This window comes from Hippichthys cyanospilos, chromosome 3 (assembly GCF_059441005.1).
Source record: "Hippichthys cyanospilos isolate Australia breed blue-spotted pipefish chromosome 3, RoL_Hcya_1.0, whole genome shotgun sequence".
In the NCBI taxonomy this organism is placed as follows: Eukaryota; Metazoa; Chordata; class Actinopteri; order Syngnathiformes; family Syngnathidae; genus Hippichthys; species Hippichthys cyanospilos.
Window position 1 is genome coordinate 18028246 of NC_142371.1, and position 20723 is coordinate 18048968.

A 20723-nucleotide genomic window follows, 5' to 3' on the forward strand; every position below is an offset into this window, starting at 1 on the left:
CTTTATTCTATTGCTTCAAAACTAAACATGAATAAATAAACACCTAAAATTGAATGCAGAGTCACGAAAAACATGTAAAACATTTCTTTAAGATTGAGTGATTAATTGTGAGATTCAAGCAAGTTATGTGCAAGCTTTGACTGTTAGGTTTACATTAAAATGGATTAAAATTAGTATACATTACTGTTGCTAGGAAAAAAAAATCTCATACCTGGCATTAAGATTGAGCGAGCTGTGTCCTGGGGTGGCCGGGCTGGCCGTGCTGCGGGGAGGAGCGGCGGGCGGAGCCGGGGGAGGCGTGACCGGGGAAGGGGCGGAGCTGGAGGTGAGGCTGGAGCTCAGGGGGCAGACGGGGGACATGGTGGTCGCCGTTGTGCTACTGAGGCTGGTCACGGCCTGGGACAGCTGGGTGCTCATCTGATGTTGGGACAGAGAAACCCACACGTAAAAATACATAAAGGCCACCCCCCCCCATCCAAAAATCATAAACGGTCAATTCAGGCTAGACGGCCCAGCCCAGGTGAACGAGGATACCTCGTTCCCGCATTGAATTATCATGGGTCAAAGGGGTGTTCTGACGCACCATGTGGGGGCTGTAGCAAGGGGGCTTGCTGTGCGCGGGTGGGGCGCCGGCGGGCTGGGTGGGCAGGGGAGGGGTGGAGCTGCTGGGGTTGATGCGCTTCTCCTTCTGCCGGCGGTTGCAGAACCACACCCGGATCACCTCCTTCTCCATGTTCAGCTGCTCGGCGATCAGCAGGATCTCCTCTGAGGTAGGCTTCTGGTTCTGCGATGGAAAATCAACAACTCCATTATGGGGACCATTATGCGCATGATTACCATTCAAGACTGTTGACAGTTATCAATGTTGCTGCTGATGTCCTGACTTAGTTGCAGTTGCTACTGATCGCTTTTGAACATAGCAAGTTGAGTCAAATGTTTTTTGACGTCACTTCATCACATTGAAAATAAATGATGTGGAGAGCTGCCCGAATTAAAAAAAAATTATAACGTTTAGTAATTCATGAGGTGTAAATGTGTTACATTGTATTTAATAGCATTTTGTTCAGCTGCAGCTGAAAAATGAGCCTGTAAGAAAAGCGACTCGTTTGTTTATGTTTGCACTTGCACGCTAGCTTGTCAATATCATTTCAAGGCCATTTCCAAATGTGAAGACAGGAAGTTGCGAGAGGCGGCGGCGCGTCTTACCGTCAAGAAAGCGCGCTCCAGGGCGACGCGTACGTTGGTCTCGATGCTGGTTCTCTTCTTCCTGCGGCGGCCGGGCATGCCGTCGAAGCCCAGCGAGGGCGACGACAGCGAGCTGGGGCTGGGCAGGGTGCTGTCGATGGACATGGTCTCTGGGAGGGGAGGGCGGGGGAAGGAAGGCCGGGCGGTCAGCCGCAAGAATCACGTTTGACGACGGGGAAGGCGAGGGCGCCACCTGCGTCGTTGAGCCACTTCTCCAGCAGCGGCTTGAGCTTGCACATGTTCTTAAAGCTGAGGTTGAGGGCCTCGAAGCGGGAGATGGTGGTCTGGCTGAAGTCGTTGCCGTAGAGCTTTCCCATGGCCAGGCCCACGTCACCCTGCGCGCACCGCGCCGCGTTAAAACCCCGCAGCGGCCGCACGGCGCCCGTCCGGCGTCCCTACCTGAGTGAAGCCCAGTTTGATGCGTCTCTGTTTGAAAGTGCGAGCAAACTGCTCCAGCTCCTCCAGGTCGCTGGGCTCCTCGGGGTGAGAGGGCACCGGCGGCACCGAGGTCAGGCCTACGCCCCCGCCGCCGCTCGCCTCCAGGCTCTTGTCTCGCTGAAACGTGGAAGCGCCATATGTGTGTGTATGTTTGTATATATGCATATATATGGTAAGAAAGGTTTAAAAAGACATCGTTTTTACATCATTTTCTTAGCATATCTAGATACGTTTGACATAATCCTTAACTGATCAAATCCTATAATACTCTATAATAGTCATTGATTATTATTATTTAATTCTTTAAATGCCAATCCTTCAAAAAAGAGAACATGCAAGCTAATTTCGAGCATTCGGAACCTAGCAGCTCAAAACCTCCAACAACTAATACAGTATATCATCATGCATAACTTAATGAATCTGAATTACATTAGGATATTTCAGTAATAAATGAGCAATCCATGAATTGTCCACTAATTGAGTTTTTTTTCCCATGGGAGAGAAGAAATGAATGCTCTGAACTTCTGCTGCCTGCATTTTTACATTTTTAACTGTCTATATTGTCCAACCTTGATCCCATTGTCCTTGCGCTCTGATGGAAAGTAACCCAACGTGGCTCCCCGTCTCCTACCTGTGCTTGCAGTCCCATTCTACTCTGAGCAGACAGCAGACTCCCTTGGTTTGGTTGAGGTAGCGGAATAAGATTTGGTGTCGACAGGAGTGCTGGTAAGAAGAAAGATGTCGGGTTCACGTTGGCGAAAACATCTGGGATGAAAGCGTTTCGACCCCGGCTACCTTGCTGGCCCTGCTGCGTTTGAGGGAGGAGGAACTGCGCGGGCGACGGCAGCGAGTGGCCCGGCACCAACATCACCTGATGGAGCTGCAGCAACTGCTGGATGTCCTGAGGAAGGTGGCACCGTAACACACCAAGATCATGTGACACAGTATCACAGCGGCAGAAGCGCGGAGGAACAAGTGGGGAGGAAAGAGCATGCCGGGACAAAATGGGAATTGTGGAAAAGGGATTCTCAAACTTCTTTTTTAGGAAACACCCTTTAAGTGTTTTGTTTTTTTTTCCCCCCCACATAGAAGAACCTAAACTGAAATTTTCAGCACTCACTGTAGTTTAGCTCTAGCTATTGTCAAAGATGCCACAAGATGGCGCCAAATCCCTGGCGAATATCAAGAGTTTATTGGCTACAGAGGAAAATTGGAGGGAAACATCACCCCCTCAAAAAAATTAAAGAAATATTAAAGAAATCAGCAAAAGATCTGAATTGAACGTTCAGCATGAAGATGGAGCAATGAAGGCTTAGAAACCACTTTTGATACATTTTTTGCTTCTCTATCTTTCCTTGGTTTACCATGAAAATTGCAACAAAAACTGTAATTTTTAAATCAAAGCTTCAAAAAGATTCAAAGAGACTCAAAATGATTACCATATTTTCCTGAAACCAATTACGAATTTAAGAACGAGCACAAAAAGTGTAGTTTTTTCAGCAAGGCTTGCTTGCAAAAAAGCAATGTGACAATTCATTGCAATTATTTTGGACCCGCCAAATTATGCGCGACGGACCCCAGTTTGAGAACCACTGTTGTAAAGGCTGGCCCCGGAAGGCTCCGATTGGCTGCCAGTACCTGGGCGGTGAGCTGGATTGGCTGAGAGAGGGCAAGCTGGGGCGGAGGAGGTGGGGCGGGGACGCTCGGGGCAGTGTGTTCCTGTGTGCTGGCTCCCTGACCCTGCTGGCCGCTCTGTCCCGCCTGCTGCTGCGCCTGCGCCTGCGCCTGCTGCTGCGCCTGCGCCTGCTGCTGCGTCTGCTGCTGCTTGTGGGCGGCGGCGGCCGCGGCCGCCTGAGCTTGCTGCGTGGCCTGGGCGGCGGCGTGGGCGGCGTGCGCGGCGCTGGACTGCTGCACGGCGGCGGCCAGCAGCTGAGCCTGGGCCTGCTGCAACAGGAGCTGCTGCTGCGCCGGCAACAGAGCCGTCAGCTGCGAGCGGCGCCGTGGCAGGAGAGGCAAGTGTTTAGATGTCGCAAGCCAAAGCAAAAGCAAAAGCAAAAGCAAAGAGCGGGCGCAAGAGAGAGGGCGCCAAGCGTGCAGCTGTGTTGAGAACCAGCTCGAATGCTGCTTTAAAAAATTATATAAATACAGTATATATAAATTAGAGATATTCAAAGTTGATTCAAAACACAGCTTGAGAGAGAGAGTGTGTGTGTGTGTGTGTGTGTGTGTGTGTCTCACCCCTGCCAGCTGGGAGCCTGTCAGCATGAGTTGAGTATGTTGCAGAGCAGTCTGGGAAGGGGTGGGCCCATGTGATGGAGGCAGCGCCGGGGACATCTCGCTGCATTCTTCCATCTTATTCTAGAAGGAACAAGTTTTTATTTTTTTCGTTTTGCGTACTCTGAACGTAAGAATTCAAAACACTCCTATTTGATATCATCGTTTCCTACTGAAATGAATAGAAATGTTAGTAAGCCCTTGAAGCCCAAGAATAAAACAAAAAATATATATATAAACAAGACAAAAATAACCCATAAAACTAATAATATAGAACGAAATAAAATAATATAATAACTTGTTATCATATGTAAAACAATACATATCATAGCATACTATGATAATAAAAATACTGTAATTCAAAATAACATAAATTGTATATAATAATATATCATACACTAATAACATTCAATATGATGTAATAAATGAAACCATCTGTGAAAGATCTTTGTTGCTTTTTTCTGTATGGCCACAAGGGAGCGGTACAATTCATGCATTTTCATTTTCGCAGGCTTGCTGGTGTCTATCCCAGCTGACTTGGCAGGGGAGGGACACCCTGAACTTGTTGCCAGCCAATCGCAGGGTACAGAGAGAAGAAAAAGCGTTCAACCACACCTAAGACAATTTAATTAATGTCCAACACACATGCCATGCATGTGGAAGGATGGATGAGACGTTGTTAAGCACCAGACAGGCGGGCTGGAGCCAAATGTTCTTGAAATGGGACAGATTTGAACTGGGAAGCGATCTGTGTCGCCGAATCACCCTAAAAGAAATTCCACCCCAGATGGGACTCGAACCCACAATCCCTGGCTTAGGAGGCCAGTGCCTTATCCATTAGGCCACTGGGGCTCTGAACCATTTCTAATGACAGTCCCAACTAAGCTGCCACAACGAGTCAAACAGAGCTGCCACCCAATTGTAAATTTCTTTTCATTCTCCTATTATTGATTTTTTTTTTTTCAATGGTTTCAAATAGATTAGTTTGGGAGTTGATACTGTATACTTGGTTTCTTTTTCCTGTTTTCAGGAAGAAATGTTTAGTGGATTGTTTTTGTAATCCTGTTTTTTTATTCATTTATTTTTATATTTTAGGAATTTTTTTGTTGTTGTCTAGAATATTTTTTTGGCCCCAGTCATTTGAGAGCTAGGAACAAAACGACGTAACCGATATTTTATTGAGAGCTGGAAAGAAAACATGAACGACTCACAGTATTTACTTTAACCAAATATTATTTTGATAAGAGACTCAGATTCACCTGTGTAAATAGATTTTTTTTGTTGTGTTTTTCAGAATATTTTTCCTGTTATTCATGGTTTTCTGAATTCAAGAAAAAACAAAATAGGTAGGTAGGTAGATAGATAGATAGATAGATAGATAGATAGATAGATAGATAGATAGATAGATAGATAGAAATGCTAGCTAGCTAACTAGCTATGGAAAAAGCTATAATATAGCTAGCTAGCTAGCTAGCTAGCTTGATAGATAGATAGATAGATAGATAGATAGATAGATAGATAGATAGATAGAAAACCTAGCTAGCTAAAGAAAAAGCTATAATATAGCTAGCTAGCTAGCTTGATAGAGATAGATAGATAGATAGATAGATAGATAGATAGATAGATAGATAGATAGATAGATAGATAGATAGATAGATAGATAGATAGATAGATAGATAGATAGATAGATAGATAGATAGATAGATAGATAGATAGATAGATAGATAGATAGATAGATAGATAGATAGATAGATAGATAGATAGATAGATAGATAGATAGATAGATAGATAGATAGATAGATAGATAGATAGATAGATAGATAGATAGATAGATAGATAGATAGATAGATAGATAGATAGATAGATAGATAGATAGATAGATAGATAGATAGATAGATAGATAGATAGATAGATAGATAGATATTCCCAAATAGCCATTTGTAAGGCTGATTTCGCGAGGTGTGTATTATGGTTTACGCCGGCAAAAACAGGCAGTGAAGTTCCCGCCCCGACTCGAAAAGACGGGACTCTTCCCGCCCACTGGTTTGCATGGCTTCCACGGCGTATGCAAATTTCGGGATTGATTTTGGCGCTGTGGGAAAGCGGGATAGCGCCATACTGGCTGCCTTGTTTACTCAGGGCAGGGACAGAAAAAGAATCAAGCGGGAGCCCTCCCTACCGCTCGCCGTCAAGCAATTTTCCGCGAGACGTTAAGACACAAAAGACGAGCAAACACGAGGAGTGACAAAAGCCACTTACCTTGCTGCCGCTAAGGCTCGGTGAAAGGGAAAAGGGATTGACCTTCATTGACTGAGCCTTGATGAAGAGAAAAAGCACAGAATGTTTCATTTCCAAGGGGAGCCAACATATAAAAGGAAATGCGACAATCATTTTGTTTTGTTGGGATTTAACGCGTTTTGGGACATCACATTTACGGCGGGCGGCGATTCAAATCCGCCGACAATGTCCGTGCCTTTTCCACGGCACTTTTCCTTTTCCATTGGGGCTTGCTGCAAGGGACTGTGTGTGCCATACAAATTGAGAGAAATATGCACACCCTCAAAGTAATCATTACCTTAATTTTAGGGTCAAATGAAGGTATTTTCTACGTTACAGTGTATAGGACGCACCAAAACACTTTGGCGACAATGTCAAAACAGAATAAGTCTCATATTCCGAAGCTCTTCATATTTTCTTGTGTTCATATTAAGCGTGTTTCAGATTTCCCACATTGTGAGCGGTCAGTGAACGCAGCGCAATCGTAACATTGAATGGGCTCCCAGCATTTGTTTTCCCTTTTCCTTGCGATGCAGCTCAAGTTCATTTTACCATAAACACCTGAAGTTGCGCACTATCCGTGTTCCATCAAGTTTATAATTGTGTGTGTGTCGATGCCAAAATACCACAATTTAATAAACGAGTCAAATGAAATACCTTTACGTGTTCTCTAACCAGTGCACAAAGTTTACATGATTTTCTCCGTTTTAGTAATATTCCTGTGTATGGACAAGGATGGACTCGGACGTTGGTTCAGTCGGCTCGCTTCTTGTATTGAAAATAATGCCGTAACAACCTCAGCTGCTGTTAGCCGCAACAGGCCCTGGCTGCTAACGGCCAACTGACGTCCACCCTCTAGCTCGTCTCTTGTAAGTAAGAATGCGGCTGATATAAAAAATGCACATCTGCCTGTCAAAACTCTGCATATGTGGCTGACGGATCCATCTTTCTCAAATATAATCTTAACGTTACTGTCTATGGACGCAACCATAATTTTGGCCTTCAAATTTGTGAAAAAAAAAAGTGTCATATTTGGCGATTTAAAATGTCTCTATTTTCTTTAATAATTCTGGAAATTTAGTTTTTTTTTTCTTCCAATTCTTTATCTGTAACGTCAGAATTTGATGATAATTGTTCACATTTTTAAATCCAGACATTTAATCACGAGGTAGTTATTTAGTTTTTTTTTCGCCATGTTTTTACTGTTAACAATAACCAAATAAATGGATTATACATAAATAATGAAGTGGCCACGTACCTGATGATTCGATTCTGATCCATTGCGCTCGGAATCTGCACGCGAAAACAAGGAAAGCAGTGAGGACAGAGGACAGTCTTGGGACAAAAGCAGACAAAAAATAAAAAAAATAAACTATGACAAATGAATCTTAGAAACAACGACGCACTGAATGAAAACTTGCTCATTGAAATAGAGCGCGAGAAGAGTTGACAAAGTGCATTTGGAGAAAAATGGGCAACAATAATCAAAACAAAATTAACTTTATCGCTCATGGTCAATCGATGTCTAGCAATTTTCCAGCGTGAAAGAAAAAGACCATTGGGTGAAAAAAGTGGAGGAAACCGGAGCATACGCGTTTGATTTTAAATAGCTGCAGCTTCAATTGAGCAGGTTTACACAAAGTCAATATGATTATTTTCTTTGGTTGCCAATGCCACAGGAGATTACTTGGAATCACAGTGACTGAAAATTATTATTATTATTTTTTGTGGTGCATTTGACAGTCACTGAATTCAGTTCAATGCATACGGTTACAGAGACTTAAACGTCTTTTAATCCAAGATATTTGCTGAGTACAGTTCAGTTGTATTTAACTTTAAAGCACAATGTTAAATGTCTAATCTGACACGAGGCCATTTTCAGTGTTTTGATTTTTAAATATGAGGGTAAAGGCGTGTCTGTAATTGCCGGCACTCGTTCAATCCCAAAGACGTAATTATACGTCTTTAGAGTCCAGACATTCATTCCCACGTGTTTATTTACAGCGTTTTAATTTTTGTTTTTTTTTGTTTTTAAAGAGCTGTCCCAAAAAGACTTAATGGAGAGGCAAACTGCACTGTGCAAACTCATTGACGCCTTTTGCCGTCAATGGCAGCGAATGAGTGAAGATTCTAAATACGATCGTCTCATGAGTAACTTGCGGCCAGCCTGCTAGTTGAGCAATGTTGTAGTACAACTTTAGAGAGCAGAAAGATGACAAGAGAATCAGATGAAAAAAAGTTGCTCGCCGTGCTGTTACCTGCGGCGTCCAGCGGCGAGTCAGCTCCAAGTTTGTCGAGCTCAGCTGGCCTTGGCATCCTGGTATCTGCAAGGAACAAGCGCACGTCTTCAATTCTGGGCCACGCGCGCTCATGATTGATGCCCCCCCCCCCACCACCACTCTCTCACACACACACACACACGGAGCGTGGGTGAACCTGTCACACGAGGGCCCACTCGCTTTCATTCATTCATACTTTCCAATTAAAACAAGTAGGCCGGGCTCGGGCTAAATTTAGCTCGAGAATTTTGCGTGGGAGATTTTTGTATGCGAGCGACTCATTCGTCCGCGGTCCTCCTGGATTGAGAGCGCTCACGTGTTTGGCGATCATTCAGGGCTTTTTCGACTCATTTTTTCCTCGCCAGTGAAGCGAGGGTTCAGAGCCCTCTCTCTCCCTCTCTCTCTCGCACGCTCAGCTAGCGACTTCCCTTTTGTGAAAACATGCAAATCTGCCCAACGACCAACTAATTATATCATGCCACCTGCATAATAAACTCACCAAACCCCCCACTCTGCTCTTTCCCCACATATGCTTTTTTTTCCCCTAAAGCAAACATTTTTACCCCTGTGAAAATTTTTTAAGCAGGAGTAAATAAAATGAAAATAAATTATGAAAATAAATTAAAAAAATAAATAAAAGAGTGCCGTGTAAGCCGTGTCTCATTACTAAATTTTGGCACGACATTAGAAGTAGTATCTGTCAGCGCATGTTTTACAAAGATAGGTTGCGCAACATCATCTGTTTTATTTCTGGCTCGTGTGACAGAAAATTGCATCGCTTAATGACAATGCAAATCTGTATTTAAAAAAAATAAACGAAAACAACATTTTGCAAATGGGCCACTACAACACAATCAAGCGAGATTATTGATTCATTTTCCAAATTATTTGTCCTTAATTTGAAAAGGAAAAACACATATTTTTCCTGTCTTGGCATTAAAAAGTTTTCAAATTTAATTTGTTGATAGCTGCAGAAACTCTGTTAAACTCTCACAGAACCCCTAAAATTTTGTGGTTGAAATTTTGTGATGGAAAAATTATTTGACGAGTTTTTTTGTGTGGGCATTTGAGTCAAGGAAGCACTCTAATTTTCCTTCTATCATATACTTGGGATAGATCAATTATTGGAGCTGATATTTAGCCTTTTTTTAAAAATCTGACAGCCGATAAAATATCAAGTTAAAGCTGATAACTTGAGGAACAACTTCAAAATTTCTGCTACTTTGTAAGACTTTGTAATTGGGATTTGTGGCATTTTTATTTCTGTTTGCAAACAAAACAAAGATACACTATATTGGAAGTTTGAGAGGAGTTATTTTGCAATTTTGAGAAAAAAAATATATTTACTGTAGCGATAATGGGAGTCATGTTTTTTTGTTTTGTTTTTATTTGCTTCAATGTTTTTCATACAATTTTTATGAACAGGGATGTGAGGGAAAAAGAGATTTCATGCTTGCGCATTATTTAGATCATTTTTGGGCCATTTTTTTCATCATTCTTGCAGCATTTTAGCAAAGGGCTGGCACACTCCTGGTGGACCATATGGGTGAAATTTCAGCTCCCTAGTGCCTTCTTTTCATGCTGTCCTTTGATGTGAAATGCCTTAGGTAAAGATCAAAAGATTGAACAAAATACCGCACAAGGACTAGAGAAAACAAAGATTAGCTGAGCGCATGCTAGCTTAATGCTAATGCTAACACATCATGTGAAGCTCGTAAATCTCTTGGGGCAAATGATTTCAAACAATGCGGTCGCATTACCTTGGGAAATTCAGTATTATAGTACTCAGAGGAGCACCGACGATTTAATCCTGTTCAGTTATTTTTATTTTATTCATTCATTTATTTATTTAGCCTAGCTTTCCATTGGTTAGCTGTCATGGCAAACCATCATGTTCACCGAAATGATTGCATTTCTCCGCGCCGCGGTCATAAGTTTCTTGAAGCGTTTCGGCCGCAGGGGGGGGGGAATATTTTTAACGTTTAAGTGCCCGCGTTGCATCATAAAAATATGACGGTGGATTATACAGCATAAAATGCTGAGACGTCATCCATAGTAGCACATGCTAGCTTTAGTCAGCGTCGGTCACTCATTTGAAAGTATTTCTTCCGAGATGATGTAAAAAGGCGACTCATGTAAGCCCTTTCTGCATGCTGGGATGTTTGAACATGCTAATGTTACCGGTAAGTAATACACACTACTAAAATTCTAATGGGGAAGTAAGATGGGGAAGTGAGAGAAGAGCAAAGCATCTTGATGTAGTGTCCCCTGCACTCCATTGGGCCGCTACATCGTCTTACAGTCGATTGTACCGCCAGTCCACTTGTCGAAAGTTCATTTATTTATCTCACTTTTGAGATTTGTACTCAAAAAGAATTGGGATGTGGAATTTGATTTTGATGCAAGCTTTATGAAGTCATTCAAATGCAGAGGCATTTTTTATACATTTTGTAGTGTCCAGAAATTCAATCCCAAATACTCAGTTAATTTCCAAAAATTTCAAGGTCTAAAAATGGCTGATGCTAACTGAATTAAGCACGAATGTAATTCATTACTTTAGTACTTAAGTACCTACATTTTTTGAAAGTTCTTGAAGTTGATTAATTTAGTTGTTGCGTTAAACCTTTGCTAAAATTTTCAGGTGTTTGGCAAAAAGACGCTGGGACTAAAAGAATTAAGCACTAATGTAATCAATTACTTAAGTATCTTGAGTAACTGCAAGTTCCTGAAGTTGATTACTTAAATCAGTTTCTTTAACTCTTTAAGTACTTTGGTGAAAATCAAGTGATAAAGCATTCAATTACTTTGGTCCTTTTGTCCCTAATCAATTACCTTAAAATAATTGATTACTTCAGTAATTTAGTACTTAAATGAATCAATTACAAACCACAAATGAGTGACATTCACTTCATTTTATGTTTAGTTAATAAGTGTTAAAAAAAAAAAAAACACGTTTGGTAACTCCCAAAATGCGTACAACCATGTGATTTCTCCCCAGCCAATTAGCAGTCAAATACTTGAAGATAATATACATTTATTGTAGATAACACCTGCGCAATGAAAGTAAACACAACTCAGTGGCTTTCAATTGCGGCTTCAGCGGAGCAAGTTTGTAAGATCCATCTTTTAAGTCTGCTGAATTTTTAGTTTGCGACGCGTCTATTTGTAGCATCGCCGTGGGGGGGGGGGCAATTTATCCAGCTCATACGGAGAAATATTAATAACATGAAAACGCCACTGAGGGGGGAGAAAGGACACATTTCAAAGGTAATTGGCCGGGTGGACTAACAAGCTCTCTTGACCTCCGTCTGACCATCACAACAAGGTTATTTACAGTACAGCAGAATAATATGACAACATTCGACCAGGACATCAGCTGGTGCCACAAATGAGGAAAAAGTATAAGCTACATAACTCTTCGTTGGTCATTTTGAAAACAATGAGAACATCAATCCCTCTGGTGAGGCATTGTTTAATTGTTGTTTAGCTGTTTTTTGTTTAATCTCCAAAAATACCAAGTAAACATCAATAACCGGCAAATGAATAGCAATAGAGAAAATATGTTTTTAAGAGTACTTTAATGCCGGGTAAAATTCCATCCGATGAATCGGCGAAATAGCCGAATAATCGTTCAGAGCCATTGTTTGACTTAAGATTGTTCAAAAGCTGTGATTTCAAACTCTCGACAGTAATCGTTCAGAATAGATCGATTATCTTTGATGCTTAATCAAATTAGGATATTTGCAGACTGCTTTTATTTTGAAAACAATGACCAAAACCAGTAATTGAATCAACCTGTTGGTGAGCACAACATTGATCGCGTGACATTGGTTAATTGTTGTTTAACAATTTTTTTTTTTTTTTATAATCACTAAACAGAAGCAAAATAAACCCAATAATAGGCAAAGAAAAAAACAGTATACCGCTGCTATACACACACACACACACAAATTGCCAAAATAAAATGATGTGATCGGGACATTACTCGTTTTCAATACAAAATAAAATTTGTTTCGATTATTTGATTAATCGGCGTAATCCAATTGTAAAAACATTCAATAGCGGCAGCTCTAAATTTGACCCGAATAGAAAAAGTGCAAGGTGAGTTCCACTCTCCACACTGACCTTTTCTGTCCGCCTCGACTCCACCCCTCGCGCTCCAATTCCGCACGCGCAATACCGGCGCGTAATTGGTGGGCAAATAAAGTAGCGCGCACTCACCCGGCAACCACATGCTGGAGAAGGAGTCCTTGCTTTTTGCAATTGCTGCCGCCTCACTCATCCAAGTCACTGTAACAATGTGCGCATGTAAACAACTCAGTATAGCACACGCGCCAAAAAAAGACAGTCACTCTTTCTCTCTCTCTCTCTCTCTCTTACTAAGCCCCGCCTCCTCCACCACCACATCCTGCACCGCGACAGGAAGTGAGGGTCAAAAAGAGAGGGAAGTGGGCCCAAAGGTAAGCCACGAGGAAGGCAGGATGCCCGCGACACAAGAGAAGAAAGAAAAAGAGAGTTGAGGATGTGATGTGACACAGTGGGCGGGACCCCAAAACGTCGCGAGGGCGTCTCGGGGTGGAAAGTGACGGCGCAGCTGGAAAGTGCCCGCTGGAAGGAAAGAGTCACTGTAAGCAAACGCATCAACCACCGCGTCTACTGTATATGCGCTGGATGCAGGGCTGACCATGCATCAGGTGCGCCCGTAGTAACCCTCAAAATAGGATGGAAATTTCATGAGGCGTTGAGGGGTAAGAGGAAAAAAACAAACAAAAAAAAGACACCCACAGCTGCTAAAAACAGATTTAGTCTGGGGGAGGTTTTTTTTTTTTCCTTCCCAAGCAGAAATATTAATGAAAAAAATAAGTGAGCTAGTTAACCAGTTTATCAAGGCAGCCATGTTTCAGAGAGAGCGATAAACGATGACATTTTCACAGAGAGAATATACGAATTATTGTCTGATATTTGGCGTTATGGCAAATATAGGCATAATCCGACGGCTGATAATAGATCACTATAAAACTAGAGCCGTCAAAATTAATCGATAACTAATTGACTGTCAAATTAATCGACAACTATTTTAAGGACGAGTCATTGTTTAACTCGACGTTATCAAAATCCTCTGATATTCGGCATTATGTTAAGCATCGGTCTTTTAAAAAGAATCTGATGGCCGATGGTAGATTGCTTTAAAACTGGAGCTGTCAAAATGAACAGTCAAGTAATCGATTATCAAATTATTCGACGACTATTTTAATAACCGAGTCGTTGTTTAACTTCAAATGACCGAAATCCTCAGATGTTTAGCATTATGGCAAACAGCGGAAACGGCCATTTTAAAACAATCTGATGGCCGAGAATTGATCGATTTCAAACTGGAGCTGACGAATCGAATTGACTACTAAACAATGATCAAATTAATCGACACGTATTTTAATAATAACGTCATATATAAAAGCAAATATCTGCATCTGTAAAGAATGGCATGTTAACTCAAGCAAAATATCAAAATGTGAGTGCGTCCAAGTGACATTTGATTTGTCCTTCCTACGTGGTTTTCACTTGTTCTTTTGTTTCGAAAAATTCTCGCTGAGGACCCTAAGTTGTCAATGACCATGACCCAAATCGAGGACAAGCGCATTAGAAAATGGACGGAAGAAAATTGGAAACGGCACTGCGATAGAAAGTTAAAGTGGCCACTAGGTAGCACTGTTGCGCTGCAAATCGATGAAAGCCAACGACCTCTCACGGATATTTCAAAGTAACAAAATTCACATTATTTTTGGTTTAAATCTATAACTAATCTGGCCGTTAAACATTGTCGCTATGTAATCCAGTATTTTTAATGCCCTAGCTTTAATGCTTTAATGTTTACAGTTCAAATTACATTAAACAAATCAGCAACAAGATTTTGGGAACTTTTTTACATGACCATAATAATAATCCATCAAACGAGAATTCTGCTCATTCATATTCCCCACAGGTAATAAACATACGAGTACTGGGAGCGGTTTTATGATTATGAACAAGAAATTACAAATTAGAAGAACAGGAAATTGCCATTAATTTAATGAAATTTTAAGAAACTGCTATATTGCAATAGATAAGTCAACATTACGTGATATATTTTAGGGGGGCATTTTGTTAATCTAAATTATTAGTTCTAACCACACATGTTGGTATTTAACATTTTTAATAAAAATATGCAGCAAATGGATCATTTTTCAATAATACACCCAGTAATTGAACAGTCATATACAGTAATTTGAAGGCCTTTTTAATTTTAATTTTTTACAAATATTAAATAAGTAAAAGATTATCAACACGTATGGGATTATCGATTACTTAACAAGTAATTGATTATCAAATGAATCAACAACTATAATGATAGTTAAGTCATTATTAACTTCAAATTCTTAGCAGTAATGTTTCTCAGATTTCTGTAATCTTTGATGAAAGCAGACTGATTATCAAAACAAGATATTTGCAACCAATTTACTTGGGAAAACAATAACCAGTCGATCAGTAACGATCGGTTTCAAAAAGTTTGGTGAGTTTGCTGTTTTTTTTTTCCCGCTCTCGCTAATTACAGAAAACGATTTTGTAATACACCTGAATGTCGACAAAATAATCGATAGAATAATCGCCTGTAAAAATATTTGATAGTGAAAGCCCCGTCGACGGCAATGACATTTTCCGAAAGAGCAGAACGGTGATTTTATTTTTCAGTTTTTCTGATTGGTCGCTAATATGGTAAAAGGGGTATTGTCAACATGCTAAAGATTGATGGTAAGCGTGATTTCCAGCGATTGGGCAGCAGATGCGTTTGCGGGATCGTACGTGACCCGCCCGCGCTTGGTGAGCGCCTGTTTGACGACACCGACAGACGGGCGTGGGGGAGCATCCAGGGGTTAAAGGTTGTCAGGGCAGCTCTGCCTTTGGCCGTGACCTTTGTCCAGAGTCCAATTTATCCTCATAACAAGCAAAGTGTGTGTGTGTGTGTCCATGTTGTGTGCAAATGGGCACGGGTATCCGCAGTTAAAAGAAAGCGGTAGCGAACGGACGCCTGGTGTGTAGAGTTCACGGCCACGGAGGGTCTTTCTGCCCTCGGGGGGGAGGTCTCAGTCTTGGTTACCATAGAGACCAGACCTAGCAACACCACGGCCAGGCCACTTAAGATGAGACTGCTCTCAACTGATGCATGGTCAGCAGACAAGACAGAGTAGAGCTGGGCAAAGATGGCCGAAAAATACAAATCTACATGTAGACCTTTCGATTACGGTTTGAATTGAGGGAATAACACTAACAAACGCCCATTTATGGATTATCTATCTAACTAGTTTCATCATCGAGTTATCGTTGAGAGCCATTGTTTAAAATGGTTTCTGTTATCAACATCAATCCAGCTCATTTGATTGTTTTTGAATCATTTTACAATGCCAAGTGAAGACCAATAATTGGTAAATAAACAGAAATCAAGAACATTTTTGATGTACTTTTATGGAAAATAAAATTGCATCCGATTATTCACTTATTGACAGAACAACTGATAGAATAAGGGATTATAAAAAAATATTCAAAAGCGACAGCCCCAGGGACTGGTTTGGTCTGTCATTTTTTAAAAAAGAACAAAAATGTTGTGTTTTTCCTAAGTGATTCATCACTGATGTAATAAATCTGCTTTTACGGAAAACTAAAATTCACACTTAAATTCAAAGTATTTGGACATTTTTTTTTAATTGATATCAAAATGATTTTTGCCGGTCAAAAATGATTTTTGATTAATTTGATCATCGATTAGTTGCCCATTTGTTCTTGCAACTGAAGGATATAATGAATGCAATTTTGAAAAGGGGAATTGTGGAAAATATAGCTTCAATGTGTTCATTTTACCGTGAAGATGGAATTTTTGAGTGCGAAAATTATTTCACAGTTGGAATGTTTTATGTCAAAGTAACCAAAATGGTTATCAATTAATTTGCTAATTATACATGCAACTTTCAACGAGGGAAATAAGAAAACTACATCATAAAATGTAAGAATTTTACTGAAATTTTTAGTTAGGATGTTTCCTGTTAAAATGATAAAAAATATTCTCAATTAATTTGATCGTCATTAGTGATCAATCAATCATTGCATTCTCTGTTGAATAATATGGAATGAAATGGAAGGATGTGAAAATGATGAAAAGAATTTTGAAGGAAGGCATTTTCTGTGAAAATTTGGATTTTTTTTATTGTGTGGAAAACAATTCGTAGCTGGAATGTTTTGTGTGAGTCAAGATATTTTGGAAAAGAGAAGAAAATGACGTGGAACACGGAAGTTCCGTAACCTGGGAGTTCTTTGATCATTGACAACGCATGAGAAGAGGTTGATCACATTAAAAATAAAAAAATAGAACGCCCTGTTTCTTGGTAAATTTGGAACGCTCCTCGCAGGAGGAGGCTGGATTTGGATGGCCTTAATTTTTCCAACACTATTAAGATGTGTCCTAGCGATGGCCGAGAGATGTGTTGATACGACGTGGCGCTGGCGTGCGCGGTGGCACAATGTGATAGCGCGACCCCAGGGAGGAGGATGGGGGAGGCTGAGGGCCTCTCCGGCGCCATCAATCACGACACTGTCACAGGGAGGATCCGCACAAGAGGAAAAAGAAGGAGGGGAGGTGAAGCGGTGATGGAAGCCAAGGTGACGATGGACACAAGAAGAAAAGCGAGGTGGAGGATGTGCGCGTAATGGCTCATTGTCGGGCCCACGGCGAGCGGCCCTCTCGCACTACTACTTCCACACGCGACACACACACACGCGCGCGGCCTCTAATTCATCTAATCCATCACATTCCCGCTCTTGGGGCGGCCCGCTGATGGAGCCGCCAAGTCCTCCGCGACGTCAGAGTCGCAAGACTGCAAAGGTGAGAGATTAAAAATCCAGAGCGCTGTTTTTGCGGCGGGTGGCGGAGGGCGTCGCGGCGGGATTAGAAACGGCCGGGAGTTGAGCTTGCCGGAACGTAAACATCTCACCTACGCCTACCCCGTCCGAACACCTTCTCCCGAATGCCGTGTTGCCGTTTTCCCAAGGCGCACGGCGCCGAGGTTGAGAAAAAAAAAAAAATCAAAAGGCATGACTCGGCCTCTGACGTTCAATTTCACCGGGCATGTCCAAAGTCAGGCCCAGGAGCCAAATGTGGCCCGTGTTCAAACTTCCACCGGCAACCCGGCATACCTCTGGCATAAAATTACCGTATTTTCCATACTAAAAGGTGAAAATAATCAATAAATCTTAAATCAATAAATAATTAAATAAATAAATCTTCTCTTCTATAGCGCCCTATAATCCCGTGCGCCTTGTGTGTGCACTGAGTCCAAAAATCTGTCAAAATGATTTGGTAAGCGCTCTGCTCTGAATTTCCAATTGACACGATGACAGCTACCCTGGCAGCAATAAACTAAATATTTGAGAAAAAATGCAATCACGTACACTACATGCGTTGGTTGGCATCAATAAACCATTCATCGAACATTACGTATTATGTACAGTACGTATGCTGGCAGTGATAAACCAACCTAGACAAATCATAGAACCGGAAAACGAGGACCCAGACCGGTCTCCCTGTGCGCCCTGCGATTGGCTGGCAACCAATTCAGGGTGTCCCCTGCCCGCTGTCTAAAGACGGCTGAGAAAGGCATCGGCAAGCCAGCGACCAGAGAGAGGATAAGCGGTTAAAGAAAATGGACGGATGGCTATAAATATCTATATATTTCCCTGAGAATGAGTTGTGTTGATGTGTCCATTTTGTTTCAGCAAGACAAAAAAGTGAATCGCATCCCACCTAAACACGGAAGACACAATCAGAAGGACCAGGATGTCCTCAACTAAGCGCACTAGGACTTAGCTAGGATGAGTCAAAAGATGTAGACGAAAAACCAATGTCCACTAGAGAGGACACAAATGAATAGGCTTGCTCTCAGGAGGATGTGACAAATCCAGGCCCTGAATGTATGGACTTGGCCTAAAGTGGCCCCTGATGGGAACATCTAAAAAGAGTGAAAATTGGGCTTCTGGGAGCTGCTGTGTTTTTGTTGGGTTTTTTTTTTTTTGGCCAAGCATGCCATCTTTCACCTTGCCAGCCAACATCATCATCACTACCATCATCATCATCCTACTTTTTTTTTTTCGTGCGCGCATGTGAGCGACCTTGCCCTTTTCTTCCTCTCATTCAAACTTTCTCTTCTCCTCCTTCTCCCTGCTCAGTCGTGTTGGTCAGCAGTAGCTGTGACATCAGCGGCCACTCTTCTCGCCTCCGATTGGACATTCGGCCACGTTGCCAGGCAACAGCAGTGAAAGGTCTCAGTGTGAGCGTGCACGCTTTTGCTCCGTGTGTGTGTGTGTGTGTGTGTGTGTGCGTGTGTCTGTTTATAGCGAGTGAAAGGTGCGCGAGCCATTTTCCACGCCTTGCCCTTTATCTGTGCATGAGGAACGATCGGCGCGCATCTCCAGGTTTATCTCCGATCAAAGCATGCAGATGATGGGCCCGGCGCTACGGCAGAATAGGGATGCGAGCGCGTCTTGTTAATGAAAGAAAAAAGAAGAAGACTCCAACCAATGCGCGTCTGCAACATCTCCACAAATAAACGTGTTCTCATTGTGTGTGTGTAAGCCCCCGGGAGTGGGTGGTTATTGTATCTGACACAGCGGCTCTTTCTCGCGCCTCATATTTCTGGGCCGATCGATTCTTCTGACTCCCGACAAGACAATAATCGCACCTCCCTCTCTCACTCCATCACTACCATTATTACTGACCTCCCCGGGGAGCCGGTAGGGTGGAGGCTGGGTGGGGGCAGGGGGGGGAGGCAGGGAGGAAGGGTGAGGGATGAGAGGGAGACACCGACTTGACAAAATGAGCCTATGATGATGAAAAAGCAAGAGGGGACAATGTTGAAAGTGAGACGGGACGGCCCGGAAAGAAGGGGACGCCCGGAGACGGATGGAGGGAGGAGAGGGGTGAGGCGGTGGTGGGAAGGACGCAAAAATACGCGGAGAACATCCGCTTTGTGACTGCAGGACAAGGACCTTCACCGGAACTTCCAAATGGACTCTGGAAATTCACCAAGGCAATGGGAAAAAAAAAAAAAAAAACTTTTTTTTCCCCCCAGGGTCATCCCACAGACATGAAGCATGTTTTAAATTAAATAATAATTACTTACTATTATTATTATTACACCGATTCTTGACTACTAATGAAGTATCATTCAAAAACCATTTGGGATCTTCATGGCGCTTGATTCTAAGTTTAGCAAGTTCATGTTTTTGTTAATATTGTTAATATATATGTGTGTTTGTATGTGTGTGTGTTTGGGATTTCTACAAAAATAATCTCCATAAGGTCTGGACTTTCATTTCCCAAAGGCGAAATGGGTTCAAATTGTCATCGAAGTGTATCAAGTGTATGGAAAATAAGGGATTAGTAGATGATGTGCAATTTTTGAGTTAACGTCATGTACTGCATATCACTCAAAAGGGATTTAAGTGTAGAATTATCATTATTATCTCAATTTTCTGAGACATAATCCTGATTTTGTGAAAACGCATCACGTTACACTTGTGATGCAATTGATTACCTGAGCTCTTATATGTAATCAATTAGATACTCATCTCGCTAAACAAACAGAAAATATAAACATGTTTTTGGGATTGAATTAGTATAATTAGATTTGCTGAACACAGCAGAAACCCGGTTAAAAATCTCACACCCACTTTAAGTGCCTTCATGTACCCGAGGGGTACGTATGCAAACCTCATTTGAGAATCACTTCCTTAAACTGAGCATTGCATATGAGAGATCTCATATTGACTCTCCTGAGACAGTACAGGTGTACTCAATGCTTAAAAATAAAGAGGAGAATGGGTGAAGGATTTGCGGTCTTCTGATAAAGAAGTGAATGAAAGACTAGGATGGGGTGGAGCGGGGGAGTGAAAGAACTATATAGGAAGGAACGCACAAGGATGTCGGACGCGTCGTGGAGGTGAACGCTCGGAAATATTCCGAAATTGGCACCGACACAATAGTTGATTGGCAGGCGGACTCCTGCGCTGTCATTCAAGCGCGGAAGAATGGAAGGCTGCAAATTCGCAGCCGGCGCAATCAACGCGGCGTGTCGAGCGACACGCGTGCGCACACAGACACGCCGGGGCCCCATTTGTGCGCGGCCCGCT

At 42.0% G+C, this 20723-nt stretch overlaps 1 protein-coding gene and 1 non-coding gene across 5 annotated transcripts in view; both read right to left on the minus strand.

Moving 5' to 3' along the window:
- Positions 1-20723, minus strand: part of pou2f2b (POU class 2 homeobox 2b) — a 54697-nt gene that overhangs the window by 8709 nt on the left and 25265 nt on the right. For 3 of the 4 annotated variants that reach the window (XR_015865014.1, XM_088409767.1, XM_088409771.1), the window contains 12 exons: positions 8493-8558; positions 7493-7527; positions 6217-6273; positions 3922-4041; positions 3322-3669; positions 2479-2584; positions 2315-2406; positions 1645-1800; positions 1439-1580; positions 1207-1355; positions 584-784; positions 212-417 (listed from right to left, as the gene is read on the minus strand). Coding sequence is in view for 3 of the 4 variants with exons in the window: in XM_088409767.1 (XP_088265893.1) it covers positions 212-417; positions 584-784; positions 1207-1355; positions 1439-1580; positions 1645-1800; positions 2315-2406; positions 2479-2584; positions 3322-3669; positions 3922-4041; positions 6217-6273; positions 7493-7527; positions 8493-8558 (1678 nt within the window). In the remaining variant the exon portion in view is untranslated. Of the gene's footprint in view, positions 1-211; positions 418-583; positions 785-1206; positions 1356-1438; positions 1581-1644; positions 1801-2314; positions 2407-2478; positions 2585-3321; positions 3670-3921; positions 4042-6216; positions 6274-7492; positions 7528-8492; positions 8559-12734; positions 12773-20723 lie in introns of those variants that run through there. The other variant, XM_088409770.1, reaches the window with a different exon arrangement.
- On the minus strand, positions 4737-4809 carry trnar-ccu (transfer RNA arginine (anticodon CCU)). Its single transcript has one exon. It is a non-coding gene; the product is annotated as a tRNA-Arg (tRNA).